Raw genomic sequence first — 24,402 nt, forward strand, 5'->3', positions numbered from 1 at the left:
CCAGAAAAAACCCTGGTGGTTGCAGGAAGGGGAGGGGTATTTAACCTCTTTGTTTCCTGTCCCCTATTAGGGCGGGGAGACATCCTCCGATATTGCTGTCGTGGAAGGTTCCTAGAAACCGAATTACCGGTAAGTCTAATTCTATTATTCTGGTGGAGAGGTTCAAAATGGAAACTCTAAAGTCAGCAATAAAGCTACTCAATCCTGGGTGTTACATGGTGGTAATAGATCTAACCGACGCTTATTACCATGTACCAATCTACGAAGAACACCAGCAGTAACTAAAGGTTGGTAGTGGAACTTGCTCAAGTTCCCACTCACCTACAATATCAGTGCCTTCCCTTCGGGGTCTCAGTAGCCCAACGGATATTTACAAAAATAATCTCCGAAATGGCATCTTACGTAAGGAAGAAAAATATACTTCTGGTACCCTATTTAGACAACTTTCTTGTTGTAGCAGACGACAAACAAAAATGTGGAAAAGCAGTCACGAGTGCTAGAAATACTGACCAGTTTGGGTTAGATAATAAGCTTCAAAGAATCAAGACTAAACCCAACCCAGATACAGGAATTCCTGGGGATCTAACTGGACTCAGTCGAGCAAAAATGCGTTCTCCCAGACAAAAAGATTCACACCATTCTTCAGAAAATACGCCAGGTACAGTCGAGTCAACCCATCTCTATAAGATCGGCAATGTCACTCTTGGGTGTCCTAACAGCAACAATTCCAGTAGTCCAGAGGGTGCAAACCCATACAAGAGATTTACACTATCAGATCCTGTCCGAACAGTCAGTGGTTCCATACAATTTGAATCGAAAGATTCTCCTATCACCGCAGCTACGGGAATCATTGAACTGGTGGCTGAACACTGAAAACCTAAACGTTGTACCATGGTCGATTCAAAACCCAGTAGTACTAACTACAGATGCAGGGCCATTAGGTTGGGGGGCACACCTGTCAGACCTTGTTCTACAGGGTCCATGGGAACCCTCAATGAGAACGGCATCCTCCAACCTAAAAGAGTTAACAGCTGTAAGGCGAGCACTTCATGCACAGAAAGAAGTCCAAGGGAAACGCGTCACAATACTGTCCGACAACAGTACCAGCATAGCTTACATAAAACGACAAGGAGGAACAAGATCAACAACCCTGATGGCGGAAGACAAAGAACTGTTCAAGTGGGCAGAAAGCAACCTCTTGTCTTGTTTTTGCAGCCAGACCCTCAAAATCATTACCTCAGGTGGCTCCCTGGGATCTAAATTTAGTTTTTAACTTCTCCTCCTTTCGAGCCTCTTACTTCTATATCGGAGAAGGCTTTAACTTTAAAAACCGTGCTCCTGGTAGCCCTGACGTCAGCTCGGCATATCTGTGAGCTGCAAGCCATTTCTGTAAATCCCCCATATACTACCTTTCTGGAGCACCAAGTAATCATAAGAACCGACCCGGCCTTCCTCCCGAAGGTCAATTAAAAATTCCACAGGGATCAGGAAATTTTGCCTTCATTTTGTGCAAATCCAAAATCTCAGGGAGAACAAGCCTTCCATTGCCTTGATGTTAGACGTTGCCTACTCCAATATATAGAAATTTCAAAATCATGGCGACAGTCAGCCCTTTTTGTCTCCTTCCAGGAGACAAACTGGGAAGAAAAGCTTCAAAATCGACTATCGCACAGTGGCTTCGTATGGATATTTGACTTACTCCTCCTCAGGTCAGACTCCCCCCCACTGGGTGTAAGGGCTCACTCTACAAGGGCCATAGCCACATCCTGGGCTGAAAGGGCGCATGCGTCTGTAGAACAGATTTGCAGAGCAGCAGTATGGTCTTCACCCTCCACTTTCTGCCGCCACTACAGGCTGGATCTAGGGCTTTCAAATCTAGCTTTCGGTAGAAAGGTGTTATCTGCTGTTGTCCCACCCTAGGAGTCTCTTCTAGGAGTCTCTTCTATTTCTTCCCCTCATGTGTGGTGCTGTCATGGGAAGGGAAAAAAAATTATAATTACTTACCAGTAATATTGATTTTCCAGAGCCATGACAGCACCACATTAGTTCCTGCCCTATCTTGGTGATGGTTGTGTGATGAACAAAACAAAATAAAAAAAATCTTTATTAAACATAAAAAATGTATAAGAGTGACCTTGTTAAAGTAACATACAGGTGAACTAATTTGGTGGTTACCTTGCATACTCTGAAACAAACTGAGAGGTACCGCCTCCTTTTTATCTCTGCTACAGGTTTCCTGTTCATGGGGGTGGATACCATCTCTCCTGCGGTACTGTCATGGCTCTGGAAAATCAAATTACCGGTAAGTAATTATCATTTTTCTCACCGTGATCTGCGGTGACTCAGCACTGACTAATAGATATGCCTTTTCTGGGCAGCTGCAGGCTGCTATTTTTTTTTTTTTTAAACCATAAAATTTTTATTTTATTAAACATTGTAAAACAAAACAGGGTCTTACAAGTATTTAGTTTCTGTATAGTATGCATGAACAATAAACGATATAAACGATGTAAGGCTATAAATGACCTTAATTGCAGGCTGCTATATTTGAGGTTGAAGGGGAGGGGTGGGGGTGTTCAATATCCATGGGCCCTTACCAGCCTGAGAATACCAACCCCCAGCTGTGAGCTCTAGTAAGGCGAATGTCAAAAATGAGGGGGACAGCTGGGGGACCCCTCTACTCTTGTTAGCCAGCCTTGCTGTGAGTTTTACCTGGCTAGTTATAGAAGATACAGGGGAACCCACGCCAGATTATTTATTAACTTTTTTTATAGCGCAGATGGCGGGTGATGAATACTCCATAAGCCGTCGCCTTCTGTCACTGTAATTAGCAGCAGCAGGTGTAGGCTGATTGGAGTAATAGTCTTATCAGCCGCCACCTGCTCTCTCATTATCACTTGAATATAACTTATTATTCTCCCCTGATTGCCAGCAGAGCAGGGGAGAATGAGAGCAGTCTTCAGCATCCGGCGTCGGGGGACAGCGCTTACTGTGCTGCTGCTTCTCAGGTTCTTGTGCGTGTGGTACTGATGTGGCACAAGGTTGCCACACGTGTGCCGCAAGTATTACACACATGGACGCTGACGGAGTTGAGAACAATGTAATTGAAAAAATAATATCCCATGGAGGTTTGGAATGATACTCAAAATCAAAGTGGAAAATCAAATTTACAGGCTGATTCAACTCCAGTGCAAATGCCTCAAGACAAGGAGATGATGCTCAGTAGTGTGTGTGGCCTCCACGTGCCTGTATGATCTTTAAAATGCTTGTGCATGCTTCTGATGAGGTGGCGGATGTTCTCCTGAAGGATCAACTCTGAGACCTGGATTAAAGAATCAGTCAACTCCTGGACAGTCTGTGATGCAATGTAGCATTGGTAGATGGAACAAGACATGTCCCAGATGGGATTCTGCTCTCAGGAACAGGAAGACCAGTTCATAGCATCAATGCTTTCATGATGCAGGAACTGTTGACAAATTTTAGCCACATGAGGCCTAGCATTGTCATGCATCAAAAGGAACCCAGGGCCCACTCACTGCACCTGCATATGGTTTCACAATAGGTCTGAGAATCTCCTCCTGGTACCTAATGGCAGTCCGGGTACCACTGGCTAGCACATGGAGGGCTGTGAAGCCCTCCAAAAAAACACCTCCCCATACCATTGCTGACCGACTGCCAAGTCGGTCATACTAGAGCCTGTTGCAGGCAGCAGAACGTTCTCTACGGCATCTCCAGATTGTCACATGCTCAGAGTGAACCTGCTCTCATCCGTGAAGAGCACAGTACATCAATGTCAAAACCGCGCTGTAGGCACAACACCAACTTGTGGACGTCGGGCCCTCATACCGCCCTCCATATAGTCTTTCTGACAGTTTAAGCAGACACATGGATGTTAATGGTCTGCTGGAGGCCATTTTGCAGGGCTCCTGCACTGCTCCTGCTGTTCCTCCTTACACAAAGGAGGAGGTTGTGGTCCTGCTGCTTGGTTGTTGCCCTCCTATGGCTCCCTCCTTGTCTCCTGGTGTAGTGGCCTGTCTCCTGGTATCTGCTCCATGCTCTGGACGCTGCTGAGACACAGCTGCCCTTGTTAACAGCTTGCATTGATGTGCCATCCTGGATGAGCTGCACTATCTGAGCAACGTCTGTGGGTTGTAGACACCGCCTCATGCTAGCTGGACAGAACATCTAGGGGTGAGAGCAATTCTAAAGTACAAAAGTGACCAAAACGGCCAAAAAGGATGAGAACAGAGAAATAGGATGTGGCCATCCCCTGCAGGAATGTCTTGCTACTTGCCAATCATTTCTACCTGTTGTCAGTTCCATTTGCACAACAGCAGGAGAAATTGATTCACAATCAGTGTGGCTTCATAATGGAAAAAAATGCAATTTTTTTTTTTTTTTTGGGGGGGGGGGGGATTCTTTTTACTGTTAACATTGTAGTTCTTTGAGATGGGAATATCCCTTTTAACAGGCAGAGCGCTTGCCCTTGAAATAGCTCCTCGGTGCATGTGTTAGTTCTATGACTCCCTATACCTTGCATTACATTCAGGATGGACACACACCTGCTCGAACACCATGTTGGACAAGCAATGAACACTAGTTAATAAAATATTTCCAATATTGTTAAAAATGCCCAGGCTTTATTTAATTAAGGGATCTTCAATACTAGAATGTTAATGCTGGAGCTTGGGTGTCACTGGTTCTGTTCAGATTCTATACTTGGCTCTTGGTGGCTGCCCTGCTATTCACCTCGGATCACATGCACTAAGCACCAAAATGTAAATCTGTGGGAGAGACCTAGGCCATCCTGACCCTGTGCCCTCTGACAGCAATGTTGCCCTTATTAGCCTGACTTGGGCATCAAGATCACAGATTTGCTTATGTGCAAAATATTTGGAGCAACAGCTGCATAGACCCAGGCATTGCATTCATAGGTAACACTGATGCTGACCTCTGTCTCCATGTTTGACCTCTGAACTCAACTGTTGTCACGAGACTGTTTTGTTTGATTGACAGCACGGCATGCCTTTCTTCCAGCCGGGGATCTTCGTACTGCTCATCGCGATTAAAACAAGTGGCTTAAATCTGAGGAAACCATGAATTAATTTTAGATGTAGGGCACTGTACACATAATGCATAAGTAAATGGTAGGGGGGAGGCAACAAGATTTTTACTCAGACTGACTTCTACTTACTGGCAAAAAATAAACGTGGAACTATTATTGCTCCACCTTTGCTAGTCTACTCCATTGCTGTCATATGAACCTCTGACCTAAATCCCTCTAAGGGCTCATACTCACTTGCGAGCAACTCGGAGGAGTATGTCTTACTATTTGGATGATGCCACCCCTAGAAAGCTACTTCAGACTGAAGTACACGTCTGTTGTAATTTATTGGCGTAAAACATGATGAATGTTGGTTGCACAAGCCCTTTCCCTGCTGGCTAATATCCACCCACCTGTACACCAGAATTGGTGTAGCCGATCAAGAAAAGACACACAATTTTTGGTAAACTAAAAAGTTGTTCAAAAATTTAACCACTTTTCAAACAATTTGGTCCCAAAATTTTGGGGACTGGTTTGAATCTGCACCTTCAAGTTTATGCTGGAGAGTCTCCTGGCGTACATACAGTGCTCAAAAAAATAAAGGGAACACTTAGACAACAGAATGTAACTCCAAGTAAATCAAACTTCTGTGAAATCAAACTGTCCACATAGGAAGCAACACTGTTTGACAATCAATTTCACATGCTGTTGTGCAAATGGAATAGACAACAGATGGAAATTATTGCCAATTATCAAGACACCCTTAATAAAGGAGTGGTTCTGCAGGTGGTGGCCACAGACCACATCTCAGTACCAATGCATTCTGGCTGATATTTTGGTCACTTTTGAATGTTGGTTGTGCTTTCACACCCGTGGTAGCATGAGACGGACTCTACAACCCACACAAGTGGCTCAGGTAGTGCAGCTCATCCAGGATGGCATAGCAATGCGAGCTGTGACAAGAAGGTTTGTTGTGTCTGTCAGCGTAGTGTCCAGAGGCTGGAGGCACTACCAGGAGACAGGCCAGTACGCCAGGAGATGTGGAGGGGGGGGCATAGGGCAACAACCCAGCAGCAGGACCGCTACCTCGGCCTTTGTGCAAGGAGGAACAAGAGGAGCACTGCCAGAGCCCTGCAAAATGACCTCCATCAGGCCACAAATGTGCAGGTGTCTGCAAAAACAGTTAGAAAACGACTCCATGAGGATGGTCTGAGTGCCCAACGCCCACAGATGAGGGTTATGCTCATAGCCTAACCGTGCAGTAAGCTTGGCATTTGCTACAGAACACCAGGATTGGCAAATTCACCACTGGCGCCCTGTACTCTTCACAGATGGAAGCAGGTTCACACTGAGCAGACGTGACCGTCTGGAGACACCGTGGAGAGCGATCTGCTGCCTGCAATATCCTTCAGCATGACTGGTTTGGCAGTGGGTCAGTAATGATGTGGGGTGGCATTTCTTTCGAGGGAAGCACAGCCCTCCATGTGCTCACCAGAGGTAGCCTGACTGCTAATAGGTACTGAGATGAGCTCCTCAGACCCCTTGTGAGACCATATGCTAGTGCGGTTGGCCCTGGGTTCCTGCTAATGCAGGACAATGCCAGACCTCATGTGGCTGAAGTGTCAGCAGTTCCTGCAAGATGAAGGCGTTGAAGTTGACTGGCCCACCCGTTCCCCAGACCTGAATCCAGTTGAACACATCTGGGGCATCATGTCTCGCACCATCCACCAACGTCGCGTTGCACCACAGACTGTCCAGTAGTTGGCGGATGCTTTAGTCCAGGTCTGGGAGGAGATCCCTCAGACCATCCGCCTCCTCATCAGGAGCATGCCCAGGCGTTGTAGGGAGGTCATACAGGCACGTGGAGGCTACACACACTACTGAGCATCATTTCCTTGTCATGAGGCATTTCCACTGAAGTTGGATCAGCCTGTAACTTCATTTTCCACTTTCATTTTGAGCATCATTCCAACTCCAGACCTCCGTGGGGTATTAGTTGTGACTTGCGTTAATCATTTTTAGGTTTTATTGTTCTCAACACATTCCACTATGTAATGAATAAAGATTTACAACTGGAATATTTAATTCAATGATATCTAACGTGGGATTTTAGTGTTACCTTTATTTTTTTGAGCAGTGTACTAAGGGTCAATTCATTGTTCACACCAGTCTTGATGAGGGAACATGGTGGAGTCAAATGCTCCTGATCCGTGAAGAGATGAACTCCTTTTCATGAATCTGGAGTGTCTGAAGTGGTGTGTGCCGCATCAGAAATCTTGCGCCCATCAGGTACTGGAGTTGTTTCTTGCGCAGAGAAGGCAATCGTTCATTATTGGACAGGCTTCGCCTATTTTGTTGGAACCAGGAGAAATCTGGGAGAAACTGCCAAGATATCAAATTTGGGCACAACTCATAGTTGTGCCTAAATTTTGCGACTTTTCCAAGCTTTTTATTGGGAAATCTGGTGTGAAAGCTTTAAAATCGGGGCCCTCTCTGTGTCCAAGGGATCCTCCTCCTTCCTGGCTGGTAAGTCAGCATGGCACTTAACCGAAAACGTGGCAGCATTAATTGTAGTCTGCTCACTATTCCCTGTGATCTTCTACGTAACCCCACAATTGACTGGCACACATTAGAGGTTTTTATATACTTGGGAGTCTTTGCTGAGGTTAGTAGTTCTACCAGAGTGGGGACATGTCCCACTATGGAAAAGTAGGACTGGGCCGCCCTCTCCTTCCTTCCATGATGTTTCAGAGCCAAGTGGTTTTCTGGCTGTTCCCTCCATACTAGACTGCAAGTCTGTTGTACATGGGTCCCTATACCTTAGCGACAGACTACAGCCCTTAAACTGAAAACCAAACTGCAACATGACCCCTGGCCAATACAGCAACAGGACACTTCAAATATTCCTTCTCACCCGCCGATGACTGTGGAGACAGTTGATGACTGGAGCAAAGGTCTGAGGCTGAGCAGGCTGAAGGGAATGAATTTCATGTACATGCTGCTTATATTTTCTTTGTGGATCAAATCTGCAGCATATCTGTTCTTTTAGCAGTCTTGCTTGAAACATTTTTTTTTTCAAATGAATGGAGAAAAGCATCAAACGGTCATTCTCATTTATGCACCATTATTTCCAGTCAATGCTCTGGTTTGTTACAGAAAAATCTTCAGATATTCATTGTGTGCATGTCCTTGGTTATACAGTACAGTATCTCACTCAGGTTTGCATATTCTAAATCCATAAAATGACACTTTATACACAATGGGGCCAATTCATCAAAGCTTTTAAAGTGGCAGAAAAGTGGTATTAAAGGATTGGTACGTGGAAAATTGGCTTAAAAATGTCCGACCTATGGTGTTTTCGCACAATCTTCAATTGGCTCTCTAAAATGGTGGAGCTGTGCCCACACCCACCTCTCAAATTCTTCAAAAAAAAAGTCAGCGCATTGTATGCCAGAAATGCTTCTCCATTCAGAGGCGCCAAATTCATGAAGTGCCATGTACTCCAGCAAAACTGTTGTAGTGCTGCCATGTTCTATGCCAGTCTTGATGAATCCACCCCAATGTCTTTTCCTAGAGGACAAACTCAATGCTGTTTTTTTTTTACATTTGTAGGTTACCAGCGTTTTTGGTTGGTTTTTCCCCCCCCCCCCCCTAGTGCCAGTTCGGGTAGGTTTTGAAGTGGATCCACCTGAATGTTGCGTGACCCTATGCTGGGGATTTAACTTTTTTTTTTTTTTTTGCAATTCATTGATGAGATCGACAACTGCACACTTTGTGGAATTTGCAGCTGTGCACGATCCATGTATATGGAGACTATTTCACACTGGATCCTCTTCCAGCTTTACTTTTAGGGAAACAAACTTCATGAGAATTTCCAGTCCCAGCATTATTTACTTTTGCAGCGAACTCTGATGGAGCACATTATCCAGACTGCAGGTATAGATGCTAATCCCTGGCATTGCCACATAATGACTACTTCTCACATGACAGTCCTCCAGCAGCCTGCCCAGTGTCATTCTCCTCTTCCTGCGGAGGGTGTGCACTGCACTGAAGCCCGGCCTTCTGCCAGACATATGTCTGGGTCTTGTGACTAGCACATAGTGTGATGTATGGTCATGTACTATAGATGTGGAAAGCAGCAAGTCGTACCTGTCAGCATGTTATCTGCATGCACTAGCCTGCACCTGGGAAGGAGTGCCCCTCTTGTCAGCCCTGGATCTCCATGCCTGTCTTCTTGTTCCGAAGGTGGATTTGCTTCTGAATTAATGGGACATATATTGTAAGATTCTTCCTACTTTTTTTTTTTCTACCTCCTCCTCGGCTCTTCAGTCACGGGAATGTGTGGGGGCACCCAGAAAACCAGTGCCCAACCTGGGTGCTGCTCAAAAACCCTAAGAAACAGGTGGATCGCACGCTGTCTGCTCGCCGACAGGTGGAAATACTCTGAGATGGCCAAAGGGAAACATGCGAGACAAGTGACTGACTACTTTTCTGACACTGATTGCACACAGTCAAGGTAAATATTCCCCAATTTTTGCAATTGTCAGGGATGTATCTTACGCTGTATAATAATAAGGCAGATAGTAATTGTAGGTTTTATTTAATTTTGTCATTTGTTCTTACCAAAAAAACCTGAGGCTGTTCTGACTAGAAGAACCCATCAGTGCTATATTATTGCATATATGCACCATTCTGTTCACTTAGTGAGGCTTGTGGGGCAGAACAAGCTCCGTACACAGCCAGCTGGGTCCATGTAGTCTGGGAGGAAAGGGTAAGTGTCTAAAGGTCGTGCAGGAAGACCGCAGCTTACAATGTGGCGTATACATACTACCCCCTGCATGATCAGCCACTTCTATCCTCAGTCTATGGGCACCTTACCTGCGGAGATGGCCGCTCCACCCCACTCCTGCCAGAATACATCTGTAGGCAGCAGTGATAATGCAGGGTGTACAGAGCTCTTGCACTGACCACTTTCTAATAGTCGTCAATACCATAACCAGTTTGTGGGAGCCGCACATGTCTTCACCCTTTTATGTTTAAATAGTCTTTATTCGTGAGATCCAAAAGTTCCCAGCGCTTGTGACCTAACGGAAGGTGATAATGCCTTACTATATCAGGTGTATGGCCCTTCTGCGGACAGAAGGTTGTAGCTAGATTAGGGATTGGGTTGGACCGGAGGAGCCTGTGCGGGGCATCACACCATCGCGGCATGCCTGGCACAGTTCTCTGGTCTTTTACAGTGGGATAAAGCCACAGACCATGACATCAGAAAAACCTAAGGGCTGATTAAAACACAAAAATGATCCTTTTATGGGGTAAAATGTAACTATCAATAATCGTTATAACTGATTGAAGCAAGAAAGTCCTCCAAAATATTTCCCCAAATACTTCCTTTGGTGTCATTGAACATTGTATGACAATTGTAAGCCTCTGTTAGGCCAGTGTCACACCGCTATGGAACACAGACCGTTCTTGTATTGGAAGAATTTATTCTTTACCCATCTGTGATAATGATAAATGTCTGATCAATGGGAATGCCAAAATGAGGGTCCTGTGGATTCCCGCTCCTCATAACTGCAGTAAAGTAGTATAACCGAAGGCTGGTGGTCACCCATGCACCCTGCCTCTACCATGTATGGACTGATTATAAAAGCCATAAGCACTTGTGGAACTACAATCACCAGCAGACCCAGTCAACATTTCTAGGGTTTTTTTAATTGCAAAACTCTAAACTAACACATGGAAATGTGTTTTACTTGCCCAACATGTCTCCCTGGGACTGAGCAGGAATTGTCTTGCCTGGGTGATGTATTGTGACCAGCACCCAGACAGTGTAGCACAGAAGTGCAGCCGTCGGCTGCTCTGCAGCTTCATCATGTAGGTAGAGGGGGTGTATCTGGTCGTCTGAGGGCTGTATTGCCTGCGTCAATGCGGAGCCGCACATGAAGGTGAGGGCTGTACTGCCTGCGTCCATGCGGAGCCGCACATGAACGGGATGCGTCTTGTACACCACTATTACTTCTCACCTTTTGCTGTCTGTATTTTTCTTCTCAATGAAGCAATGACTTTTGTTTCTTGACGAAATAAATGTCTGCCAATGGTGTAATGTCGGCAGCAGCTAATTGTTGCGTTTCTTGTGTTTCTAGCCTCTGATTTACAAATCCTTTATAAATCTGACATTATTAGGGCCAGACGGGTGCTGTGCGGTCATCCAGGAATACTGGAAAGGTGTGACAACTTGCTTTATAGAAAGGGCTTGCATTAAAATAACCCCCAAGTCTGCTCCTATGAAGAGTAAATTTTCTCTTGTTTAAGTCCACAATATTCGATCCTGTAAATGTGTTCCAGACTATCAGATTTTCCAGATTAGCGAAAGCCGGAATAAAGCCATGTCTTTGTATAATGGGTTTTGAGACCCACCTGGACTCGGTCATATGGTGCGTTGTTTTTTCTCTTTTTAACTAGTAGACTGTTCAGGAGGGGCAGTGACAGGAAATATTCCATGTAATAATTGCTGCCTGTACGGAGCCAACACTACACTAGTGAGCGTGTATGAAGTGTTGGTTCTGTACCCTCAGTCCCGTCTGGCTGACTAAACTCCATGTTTTCCATTTCCAGCTGGCCTTGTACAGAGTTTGACTTGAACTGCATTCGTCTGATTGTGTACCAGGACTGTGAAAGACGCGGCAGACAAGTCCTGTTTGACTCCAAAGCTGTACGTGAAGTAAAAGATGAAAACCCACAGGTGAGGCTTTTGCTTTTTCCTTTCTTTTTTTTTTTTTTTATATACTTCTGGCCATTGGCCATGTTTATAATTAGTGATGATGAGTGAATATACTCGTTACTCGAGATTTCCCGAGCACCCTCGGGTGTCCTCCGAGTATTTTTCAGTGCTCAGAGATTTAGTTTTCATCGCCTCAGCTGAATGATTTACATCTGTTAGCTAGCATAAGTACATGTGGGGGTTGCCTGATTGCTGGGAATCCCCACATGTAATCAAGCTGGCTAACAGATGTAAATCATTCAGCTGCAGCGAAAAAACTAAATCTCCGAGCACTAAAAAATGCTTGGAGGACACCCGAGCGTGCTCGAGAAATCTCGAGTAACGAGTATATTCGCTCATCACTATTTATAATCTGTCAAAGGGAAAATGGTCCTTCTCCAGGTTACTGGGTTTCTGGGTCCATGAGCAGTTTTGGTATACCTCATCAATATGTCACAAAATGATTGTGTGGAAATACAATTTTTAAGCCTGAACTATTGATGTATGGTCATCACCTTTTTTATTTGTCATCACAAATGTGAACAGTGGCTACTTAGATTTCCTCTTTGCAGTCGACTGCCTTTTAGTTTTGGCGCCATTACTAGATCGCTTCATGGCAGGGTCCCAGGTGCCGTCTAAATGCTTTTTTTCCAATCTAACCTATGGCTGTTCTGAAGTTACATAGCAATCTTGCTGTGAACACAGGTCACATTGTGTAATGCAGGTGAATGGGGTCATATTTTGATGGCAACAAGGCCAAATACGGTACTTTGTTGTTGTTTTTTTGCACTCACGTCTTTGCGGTTTTCTCCGACATGCTTTATACTGCAGTTCTGACTGTTCAGTTTATAATTGCATGATTAGCAAAGTCGGCAGTGCTCGTACCCTGAGCTGATGCCCACTACAGCAAGGACAAAATAAGTCCCTTTTTTTTTTTTCTCTGACCTGCAATATGAGACTAGCATCCTGAGATGGGTGACAATACTATAGCTGACAACTTGCTGAACTGGCCACGATCAGTACGTCCATGGTCGTTTACCCCTTAGATGCTGCTGTCAAAAGTGACTAGAGCAGTGTTCCCCCTACTCTAGTCCTCAAGAGCCACCAACAGGTCATGTTTTCAGGATTTCCTTAGTATTGCACATGTGATTGAATGTTTACGTGTCTGGGTGATGAAATTATTACCTGTGCAGTACTAAGGAAGTCCTGAAAACATGACCTGTTGGTGGCTCTTGAGGACCGGAGTTGGGGAACACTGGACTAGAGCATCTAAATGGTTAACAGTGTGGGGGCTCCCTCTTTAACCCCATTTGCACCTTGAGATCTTCATCAATGGTCCTGATGTTTGCCATGGCAGTTCACGGCCAAATAACGGCTTTAGTCTGCCTGCTATAGGCACCTTGTTCAGAAGTTATCTAAATTTTGGTTAAAAATAAACTTTCATTCCTGTCATGCCACTTTGCATTAACTTCTGAAAAGCACCTAATGGCTTAATGAGCTACCAATATATAGCACCCCAAAGTCACTTCAAAACTAAACCGATCCCTATAAAAATAAGTTATGTAAATCTTTCTTAAAAAAAAAAAACTAAAAAAAACCTTGTAAAAGGCTAACAAAATAAAACCACATTTTAAAAATGGTGCTGATGTAAAGCAGGTATGAGGAAAATGTAATCAATGGTTTTTGTGTGGCATGACTGTGGATTAAAGGGATAATCAATCATTCAAAGTTTGGAAATTGCTATGTTTTAAATTATTTTGTCAAATTTCCGATATTTTTATAGGTAACTGCAAAGCATATCAACCTAAATTTACCATTAACGTATGCCATGAAGAAAAATCTCAAACAATGGGATATGTTGAAGCATTCCAGAGTTATCTATATATTTAATTGTCTAAGGGTCTGTTTGTCTGTAACCAAAATCCCGCGTCACTGGTCGAGGCCGGACGCGACCAATCAGCGTTCATAAAGGACAGTGTGTGAGGGAGAAAATAACATGGAGGACAGTCTGCGAGGGAGAGAATAACATGGAGGACAGTCTGCGAGGGAGAGAATAACATGGAGGACAGTGTAAGGGAGAGAATACAAATTTTCCCTGTTTTTAAGTTTATCATATGGTAAAATAAATGGTGTCTTTGAAAACTATAAGTCATCCTGTAGAAAACAAGCTGTCATACAGCGATAGATGACTAATAAAGTTTTGACTCTTAAAATAAAGACAGGAGAAAAACAATAGCAGTGTGTCCAGTGGGTTACAACAAAAATGTAAGCACCAATGTTTATATGAATACTAGATGGTCGCCCGATTTTAACGCATCGGGTATCTACTATATAGTCGTCTAATTCTGTCTGTTTGTAACGGAAATCCCACGTCGCTGATTGGTCGCAGGCAGCTGGCGAGACCAATCAGCAACAGGCGCAGTCCGGCTGCGAATTTGCGCGGTATTTGAACCACGCTTCGCTGATTGGTCGTGGCCGGCCGGACGGGACCAATCAATCAGCGATATTGGCTCAAGATTTAAACCCCGCTGCGCTGATTGGTCGCGCCCGGCCGGCCGCGACCAATTAGTGATATTGGCGTGGGATTTAAACACCGCTTCACTGATAATGTATATATTTTACCCGGAAAATCCTGTGTATTCATTGCATTATTCTTAAATCTTCATAAATAAACTACTTACATATTCTAGAATACCCGATGCTTTAGAATCGGGACACCATCTAGTTACTACATAAAGTTGCACTTCAGATTTAAAAAAAATAATAAAAAATTGGCCCTTCATTAGGGGGTTTAACAGTTCAGTTTGTACCCCTGTAATGCTGTAGGAGATGGTAGTGCTGCTGTGAATTGTTAGTTTCCCCTTGCTCACATTGGGCTGTGTGACCTAACACCGAAGTGATTAATGCGGGTGTGTGCACTGTGCCTAAGAGCATCACATGATCCCTGAACTGCTGCCAAGTAGCTGTGCATGCAATGTCTGACTGATCATCTGCTTGTGAGCACAAATGGGTCAGGCCGTCTAATATTCACGCCTGTGTCACTGACTTTCATCCACAATGAGAAGGTTGTATGGGTAGCCAGGTCTGTAGCATTTAGACCTGCAGACTATACACCATATCCTGTCCATTGTAAATGAGGAATTCTCAGAATTCATTAGGCACATGAGACTTATTATTGGGCATTAATAGTAGGCACATTAACACAAGAATTGAGGGCAGTGTTGTGACTGATCCATATTGGTTATTAAACTGAGGTGCTCCTGGTGAACACTCATGGCCAGGGAGGGAGTCCTGCCAGAAGGTATCACAAATTGCTTCATCTCAACACTTTTAACTCCCTCCTTGGCCCACCACAGCCCCCTCCGACCTCCCTCCTCTTTATAGAAGACTTTGCTGCTCACTTCAAAAATAAGGTTAACTAAGCAAGGCAAGTATTTTCTTCCCAATCGCCACTACACCTATGTATAACCTTCCTCCCCACAATCACGGACACTGAGAGCTTGTTCATCTTTTCTCCAAATTGCGCATGACCCATCCCACTTCCTCCCCCAACCTCTCCAGCACACTTATCCCAGCTCGAACCCATGAGTATAACCTATCTTTAACTTCTGGTACCTTCCCTTCTGCTTTTTAAATCTGCCACAATCACGCCTATCCTGAAGAAACCATCGCTCGACCCTACCTCTGCATCCAGCTGTCATTCCATATCGCTGCTTCCGTTCGCCTAGGACTGCATGTCCATGCTGAGCCTCTCATGTAACTCACTCTTTGATGGCCTAAAATCTGGCTTCTGTCCCCACCACTCCACTAAAACTGCGCAAACAAAATTTACTAAATACTTACTGCCAAAGCTAATAGTCAATTTGCTATACTTTTTCTAGATCTGCTCTCTGCCTTAGGCTACTTTCACACTAGCGTCGTGCACTCCACGTCGCTATGCGTCGTTTTGTAGAAAAAACGCATCCTGCAAAAGTGCTTGCAGGATGCTTTTTTTCTCCACAGACTTATTAGCGACGCATTGCCACACGTCGCAACCGTTGTGCGACGGTTGCGTCGGACCGTCGCCACCAAAAAACGTTGCATCTAACGTTTTTTGGTGCGTTGTGTCCAGCATTTCCGACCGCGCATGCGCGGCCGGAACTCCGCCCCCTCCTCCCCGCACCTCACAATGGGGCAGCGGATGAATTGTAAAACAGCATCCGCTGCCCCCGTTGTGTGGCGCTTCCACAGTATGCGTCGGTGCGCCGCAACGTCGCATTGCGACGTGCAGTGCACGACGCTAATGTGAAAGTAGCCTTAGCCAGTCTACCACTCCCAAAGGCAATAAACCCTCCCTTCCCTTGGTGTCAGACCTTTCCCTCTCCTGAATCCCCTCATACAGTAGCTTTCTAATTGCACACTTGGCATCTTGCACTGGTATGCTACCTCCTCATCCTGCCCTCTGTGTACAAAGTTCTTCCCTGGGACCCCTAATACGCTCAATCTATACTTTTTTGGCCTGGGGCAACTGTCTCATCGCTTTCGATACCACTCAGATCTACATTTCTGGGATTCTGGACAGTAAAGAGGTGACATCTGGGCCAGATGTCACCTCTCTACAGTCCAGAATCCCAGAGTGTCTGTCAGCCATATACTCTTGTTTCCTAAAATTTAATGTGGACTGGAATCTACATAAGGTGTTGCGTACAAAGGACCATGGAATCAATGATGCTCTAAAAATGATCTGTTCTTGTAGGTCACCTCACTGAAATGTTTGTTAAACTTTTTTTTTTTTTTTTTTCTACTGTAAAACTGAGCTATAGGATAATATAGATTAATTCCAGACATTAATTCATATGACAATTACTGACTGGCACTATATGTGGGGACTATGGCAAGCTGTATCTGATGTCGTCTACAATGGAAGCAGCAGCAGAGGATGCGAGGCGGCAGTGAGTAAACTGTCGGCTGCCTGTAGGCTCTTCTCCCCTGCTGTACATTATAATGGATGCTAAAATGAAGGTGGCAAGTGTTATCCATTGGAGTCTTCCATCTTCTCCTATACATGCTATACTTCTAAGCAATGTGGCTGATGAAACATGTAGAGGACATGGAGCACAATGTTTGTAAATTAATTTGTGTATTTTAATTTTTCTTTTCATATCCTATAATACGTTATATAAAAAAAAAAAGCCACTATCTGTAGGCGCAGAGCCTGGTATTGCTGCTTAGTTGAATGTACCCCAGCAGTAGATTCAGCCTACTGAGGAGGGGTACAGATTCTAAGGGGAACATTTCTGATTTTCCTAGCGTCACATTTCCTGATCTTTGCGTTATAGTTCTATAAGTAACCTGCCAGTGTTCATTCTCCACTTGATTTTTTTTTCTAGCTTCAGGTGCAGCAGATGTACAGTGTTATGTGATTGTTTGCAGATTGATATGAGAAGTGGGTTAATGTATTTTGCAGTCAGTACGGACACTGCTCTGGAGCGAGGACACGTTTAATGGTTTTGTTTTTGCCTGTCCCTGCATTGTCTGCACATGACTGCTGCGTGTACATTTATTAGCCTACTGCATTGACCAGATAGCAGGTGTTTACTCAGGGACTTTCTACAGAGCATTGTAAATATTTTGTGACACACACATTAAAATGACTCTCCATTTTCAGGCTTTAGATCTCAAAGCTGAGTCTCCATGTGATGGAAATACAGCTAGAAATCCCAGTCTCAGAGCTTCCAGTGTGATCTGGGTGTTACCAGACTGGTCCTACCAGGGATGGACTGGGACTCATTCAGGCCTGGCATTTGATATCACTCAGGACCATGCTGTCCGTTCCCCTGAGCACCAGATGGGGTTATATCACTAATATTGGTCTTATAGTAATTATATTCGCTATATGCTGGAAAGCAAGATTTATTATTTATTTATATAGCACCATTAATTCCATGGTGCTGTACATGACACGGGGTTACATCAAAATACAAATATCACTTACAGTAAACAAACTAACAATGACTGACTGGTACAGGGGGAAGAGGACCCTGCCCTTGTGGGCTTACATTGTACAGGATTATGGGGGATTAGGATTAGGGCATGCACAAGCATTTTGGTAGAGTGAGGGTTGAGGAAAGGACGGATTCTGGGAATATTTTTGAGCTGGAGGCGACAGGAGGTGGTGAGAGCTTGGATGTGCGGTTTGAAGGACAGGGCAGAGTCGAGGGTTACTCCAAGGCAGCGGATTTCAGGGACAGGGGAAAATGTGATTTCATTTATTTTGATAGATTAGGTAGGGAAGATATGCGAGATGGAGGAAAGATAATTAGGTCAGATTTCTCCACATTGAGCTTGAAGAAGTGAGAGGAGAAGGAGGACATGGCTGATAGACACTCTGGGATTCTGGAGAGCAGAGAGGTGACATCTGGGCCAGAGGCCGATCTGAGTGTCATCAGCATATTGATGGTACTGGAAGCCGTAGGACTTTTAGTTGTCCCAGGCCAAGGGTATAGATTGAGAAGAGAAGGGGTCCTAGGTCAGAGCCTTGAGGGACACCAACAGAGAGGGGGGAGATAAAGAGGTAGTATGGGAGTAGGAAATGCTAAATGTGCAGTTGGCAAGGTATGAGGAGATCTAAGGTAGGGGGAGGTCTTTGACACCAAAGGAAGAGAGGATCTGTAGTAGGAGGCAGTGGTCAAAGGCAGAGGACAAGTCTACACTGTGTTCCAAATTATTATGCAAATTGGATTTAAGTGTGATAAAGATTTAATTGTTTTGTTTTTCAAATAAACTCGTGGATGGTATTGTGTCTCAGGGCTCAATGGATCACTGAAATCAATCTTAAACACATGGGATAATTAGTTTTCCAGGTGATTCTAATTAAAGGAAAACTACTTAAAAATGATGTTCAACATTATTAAGCAGGTCACAGTTTTCAAGTAACATGGGAAAGAAAAAGGATCTCTCTGCTGCTGAAAAGCATCAAATAGTGCAATGCCTTGGTGAAGGGATGAAAAATTCAAAATTTTCCAAAAACATAAGCGTGATCATCGTACTGTTAAGAGATTTGTGGCTGTATCTGAGCACAGATGTTTGTGCTGATAAAGGCATAATGAGGAAGATTTCTGCCAGGCAAGTTCATCGGATTAAGAGAGCAGCTGCTAAAAAGCCATTACAAAGCAGCAAACAGATATTTGAAGCTACTGGTGCCTCTGGAGTCCTTCGAACCTCAAGGTGTAGGCTCCTTCAAAGGCTTGCTGTGGTGCATAAACCTACTATTCGGCCACCCTTAAACAGTGTTCACAAGCAGAAATGGTTGCATTGGGCCCACACATACATGAAGACTAATTTCCAAACATTCTTGTTTACTGATAAGTGTTGAGCAACCCTGGATGGTCCAAATGGATGGAGTAGTGGATGGTTGGTGTATGGCCACCATGTCCCAACAAGGCTGCAACAGCAAGGAGGTGGAGTCATGTTTTGGGCCGGAATCATGGAGAAACAGCTGGTAGGGCCCTTTAAGGTTCCTGAAGGTGTGAAAATGACCTCTGCAAAGTATATAGAGTTTCTGACTGACAACTTTCCTCCATGGTATAAAAAGCAGAAATGTGCCTCAGGAGCAAAATCATCTTCATGCATGACAATGCACCATCTCATGCTGCAAAGAATACCTCTGAGTCATTGGCTGCTATGTGCATAAAAGGAGATAAACTCATGCTGTGGCCACCATCTTCCCCTGACCTCAACCCTATAGAGAACCTTTGGAGTATCATCAAGCAAAAGATCTATGAGAGTGGGAGGCAGTTCACATCAAAACAGCAGCTCTGGGAGGCTATTCTGACTTCATGCAAAGAAATACAAGCAGAAACTCAATGGATGCAGGAATTGTGAAGGTGATATCAAAGAAGGGTTTCTATGGTAACATGTAACTTGGCCTGTTAGGATGTTTTGGAGTTAAATAGCTTTTTGTTCAGTGAATGTGACCTCCTAATGCTGCAAATTCCACAAATGAGCATTTTCAGTTCTTTAAAACATATCAAATGTTTAGAAATTCTACTGTGCCTAATAATTTGGAACAGTGCATTTTAAGTTTTTATTCATTTTGGAGATTATACTGTTATCATTGGGAGGTTTATTCAATAAAATTATATGTATACTCTTAACGGGTGATTACTTTTATTAGACTGACTGTCATTTGCACCAACCATTTAGGAAAATCAGAGAAAAATGTCATTTGCATAATAATTTGGAACATAGTGTAGAAGGAGGAGTATAGAGAATTGTCTGTAAGCTCTGACTGTAAGTAAGTCGTTAGTAATTTTGGTCAGGGCAGTCTCGGTAGAATGGTGTAGACGGAAGCCACATAGGTTGTCTAGAGAGTTAGATGCAAAGCGAGAGGAAAGTTCAACATGGACGTGCTGCTCAAGGAGTTTTGAAGCAAATGGGAGCAAAGATATGGGGCGATAGCTGGGCGTCGGATCAAGGGATGGCTTTTTGAGGATAGGTGTGATTGTGGCATGTTTGAAAGCAGAGGGGAAGGTAACAGAAGTTAGTGATAGGTTGAAGAGATGAGCTAGGGATGGGATTAGTGTGGTGGTGAGATGGGATGGGGGTCAAGCGCACAAGTGGTGAGGTGTGATTTGGAGAGAAGATGAGGAAGCTCTCCTTCAGTGATTTTTGGAGAGGGAAGTTATGGGGTTAGGGCACTGATCTGGTATACAAAGTGGGTGTGGTGGTTTGACAACAAAGACTTGCCTTGTTTGATCTATCTTATTTTTGAAGAGCGTTGCAAAGTTCTCGGCAGAGATTAGGGAACTCTGAGGGGGCAATGGTGGGTGGAGGAGGGAGTTGTGTTGAACAACTGTTTGGAGTTGTGGCATAAAGAAGATACGAGGGATGTGAAATCGGCCTGTTTAGCAGAGGTGAGAGCTGATTTGAATGAGTGTTGCTTGTTTGACTGCAGTGAAGTCATCTTGCGAATGCGTTTTCTTCCAATGCCTTTCTGCCATTCTGGATACTTTCCGAAGCTTTTTAGTGATGTTATTGGGTCAGGGTTGTCTATTGATTCGTCGCACTCTGCTATGCATGAGAGGGGCGACCGAGTCGATGGCTGATTCAAGAGTGGCATTGTAGAAACTAGTGGCAGTGTCTGTCATGGAGTGAGGATATGGATGCCAGTTGTAGGATAGCCAGAGAGCGTGTGGGTGTCTAGGTGTGCGAGGTTTCTGCGGGGGTGCACATGTTGCTGGACATGGGTGACCAGTGAGGAGGACATGGATGAGAAAGTGAGCAGATGGTGGTCGGATAGAGGGAAAGGGGAGGTGGTGAAGTTAGATAGGGAGGAGAGACGGGTGAAGACCAGGTCTAATGTAAGTCCGTCTGTGTGGGTGGTTGAGGAGAACCACTGAGTAAGTCCAAAAGATGAAGTAAGGGACAGAAATTTGGAGGCTGCTGACTGGTGGGTGTCAATGGGGATGTTGAAGTCACCCATGATGATGGGAATGTCAGCAGAGAGAAAGTGAAGGAACCAGGTGGAGAACTGCTCAATAAAGGCAATATGAGACCAATATTATAGTAGTATTATTGGTCTTATAGTAAATCTTGCTTTTCTGCATCCACGGTAATACAAAACCAATATTACTAATTCCAATAATATTGCTATATAAGATTAAATAATTATAATGCCAAAATAATATTTCAAGATTACAGACACATACCAACAAACCATAACCAAATATTTCCAGCATATAAAATATTAATACCACCATACTTATCGCTAAAGGGGTTGAAATGTCTATATAACTTCAGACTTCTGAATCCTCGTATCGCACAGGATTCTTTGGTGGCGGTATGGGGAGCAGCCATCATGTGTCCACAAGTATGGGATTTTCACTCCTCCAGCCACATTCCCACTAATTGTACTCTGCTTTACTAATGTCACTTGTATTGAGCAAGGTCTTGCACGTCTAGTTGGCTTATGACCGCATATATGCATATCGCATATTAGGGCTACCATGATCAGTTGCGTAACTACAGTAGGTGCGAGGGTTGCAATCGCACCCGGCCCTGGAGCCCCAAAATTCCCTTTGGCCTATATAAAAAGACCAATGCTATTAGACTTGCAATAATTGTGGGCTCCGTTATAGCTTTTGCTTAGGGCCCATGCTGTTCAAGTTAAGTCACTGCACATGATCACCAACTCCCAGCACTGACACTGGAATATCCTCACAGCACGCAAGCTCTGTGAGGATTCAGAAGTCTGCAATCAGTCACTGTGGACTTTAACTTCAAGCTTGGACAACTACTTTAACCAAAAACACTGTACACATACAGTAACCATATAATGGTAATATCAGTTCTACACCAGTCCTGTGCAGACCATATATTTGTATATATGTATACATTCTTGCTAATTGTTTGTCATTCATTTTTTCCTTATCCTTTGAATTCGGTCCAGACCACCATGACATCTTCTGTTGTGAACTCTGTGTTCAGGCTCCCTCTTGTGGTCACTGGTGGTATGGTGTGACTTTTGCTTTGGGCTCCCCCTGGTGGCTTTGCCTGTTATCCTGCTGGTCTCTGGCTATCAGCTGGTTCGTTATCCTCTGGGAGGTTCCTATATAGCTCTGTTTTACTTCCACTTGTTGCCGGCTGTCGATGTAATCAGTGCTACTCAGATTCCTTTTGACTACCTTGCTCCCAGTCCATCCAGGATAAGCTAAGTTTTGTTTGCTCATTTTTTGATCAGCAGTGTTTATCATGTTTTCTGTTCCAGCTTGCTAAAATGTAATTCCCTCGCTTGCTGGTTGCTCTAGTGGGCTGAGTTTCTCCCCACACACCGTTAGTTGGTGTGTGGGTTCTTGAAATCTCAGGATGGATATTTTGTAAGGGTTTTTTATTGATCGCATAGACCCCTGCTCTATTTTCTGCTTTCTAGTACTAGTGGGCCTCTTTTGCTGAATCTGATTTCATCCCTATGTATGTGCCTTCTTCTTACTTCACCGTTAATATTTGTTGGGGGCTTCTATATCTTTGGGGATTATTTCTCTGGAGGCAAGCGAGGTCTTTCTTTCTCTTTAGGGGTAGCTAGTTCCTCAGGCTGGCTCGAGACGTCTAGGAATTTTTTAGGCACGTTCACCGGCTACTTCTAGTTGTTTTGGATAGGTTCAGATTTGCGATCAGTCCAGTTACCATCTCCCTAGAGCTCGTCCTTAGTTTAATCACTTGCTGATCTATTTGTGATCCTCAGCCACTAGGGATCATAACAATCTTCCATCCATAACTCGTCCCTGCAAAATGTAACACATCTTCACTTTACTGATTTTTCAGGACCCTCCTCACATTCTACCACCTCTACACATGCCACAGCCTGTGATGCCTTAAAATAATTCCTCTGTGCCTCATTTAATAATGCTCCCCCTTGACCTCTTATAATAATGACCTTGTACCAACTTTAAAATAATTAAAAATATCCCTTCCTATTGCTTTCTTATATTAAAAACAATGACTCCTTGTTTCCTCTAAAATGATAACCATCCCCCCATTGTGCCTCCTTATAATAATGAACCTCAGTGCCTCTTTATTGTAATAATGCTCCTGAGCAGGGGCGTACATAGAAATAACAGAAAAAGTCCCTAGATAGGATTTTATCACAACAGTCAAAGAGCAGATCTCCCAACATTTTAAGAAATGGAGGACATGTATGCAGCACTTAGACAGTTATTTTGACCCTACTGAAGCCCCTAAGTGGTTTTGCTCACTGATGGCCCTTTCATGACCCCCCCCCGTAGAGTATTATGCCCACACAAAGTATGATTGTCTCACAAACCTTACAAAGTATGATGCCCCACACAGTAAGATTGCCACCGCAGCCTCTCATATAATATGATGTCCACCATAACTATCCCATGCAGTGTGATGGTCTCCACGGCCCCCAACATAGTATATTGTACCCCAAACACCTCCAGACAGTATAATGTCCAACACAGCCACTACACAGTAAGCTGATCCCCACCACACACACACACACACACACACACACACACACACACACACACACACACACACACACACACAGATTCCGCATACACTATGAAGTTCCCACGTAGCCCCAATACTGTTCGACGGTCCCCCACAGCCCCTATATAGTATGGTGATACACCTCACATCTCCTTATATATTATAATTTTTCACCTCACAGTCCCTATATTGTATGATGGTACCCCCAACAACCCCCTATATAGTATGATGGTTCACATCACATCCCCCTATATAATGATAGTCCACCTCACAGCCCCCCTATATAGTATGATGGTCCCCCAACACTCCTCCTCACATATAGTATGTTACATCTTACATCTCCTTATATATTATAATGGTTCACCTCTGTCCCTATATGTATGTTGGTACCCCCAACACCCCCCCTATATAGTATGATGGTGTACCTCATGGCCTCCCACATAGTATGATGGTCCCTCCAACAGCTTTCTATATATTATCCAACACTCCACCCCCATATAGTATGATCGTTCACCTCATTGCCCCCCATATAGTATGATGGTTCTCCCAACATTACACTATATAGTATGGTGGTCCGCCCCACAGCCCCTTATATATACTATGA

At 44.1% G+C, this 24,402-nt stretch overlaps 1 protein-coding gene across 7 annotated transcripts in view; it reads left to right on the plus strand.

The window, feature by feature from the left end:
* Positions 1-24,402, plus strand: part of FNIP2 (folliculin interacting protein 2) — a 124,217-nt gene that overhangs the window by 57,590 nt on the left and 42,225 nt on the right. For 3 of the 7 annotated variants that reach the window (XM_077279440.1, XM_077279437.1, XM_077279439.1), the window contains exon 2: positions 11,663-11,789. In XM_077279440.1, the coding sequence (XP_077135555.1) occupies positions 11,663-11,789 (127 nt within the window). Of the gene's footprint in view, positions 1-9,277; positions 9,561-11,662; positions 11,790-24,402 lie in introns of those variants that run through there. The other 4 variants (XM_077279436.1, XM_077279435.1, XM_077279433.1 and 1 more) reach the window with 3 other exon arrangements.

Source organism: Ranitomeya variabilis, chromosome 1 (genome assembly GCF_051348905.1).
Source record: "Ranitomeya variabilis isolate aRanVar5 chromosome 1, aRanVar5.hap1, whole genome shotgun sequence".
In the NCBI taxonomy this organism is placed as follows: Eukaryota; Metazoa; Chordata; class Amphibia; order Anura; family Dendrobatidae; genus Ranitomeya; species Ranitomeya variabilis.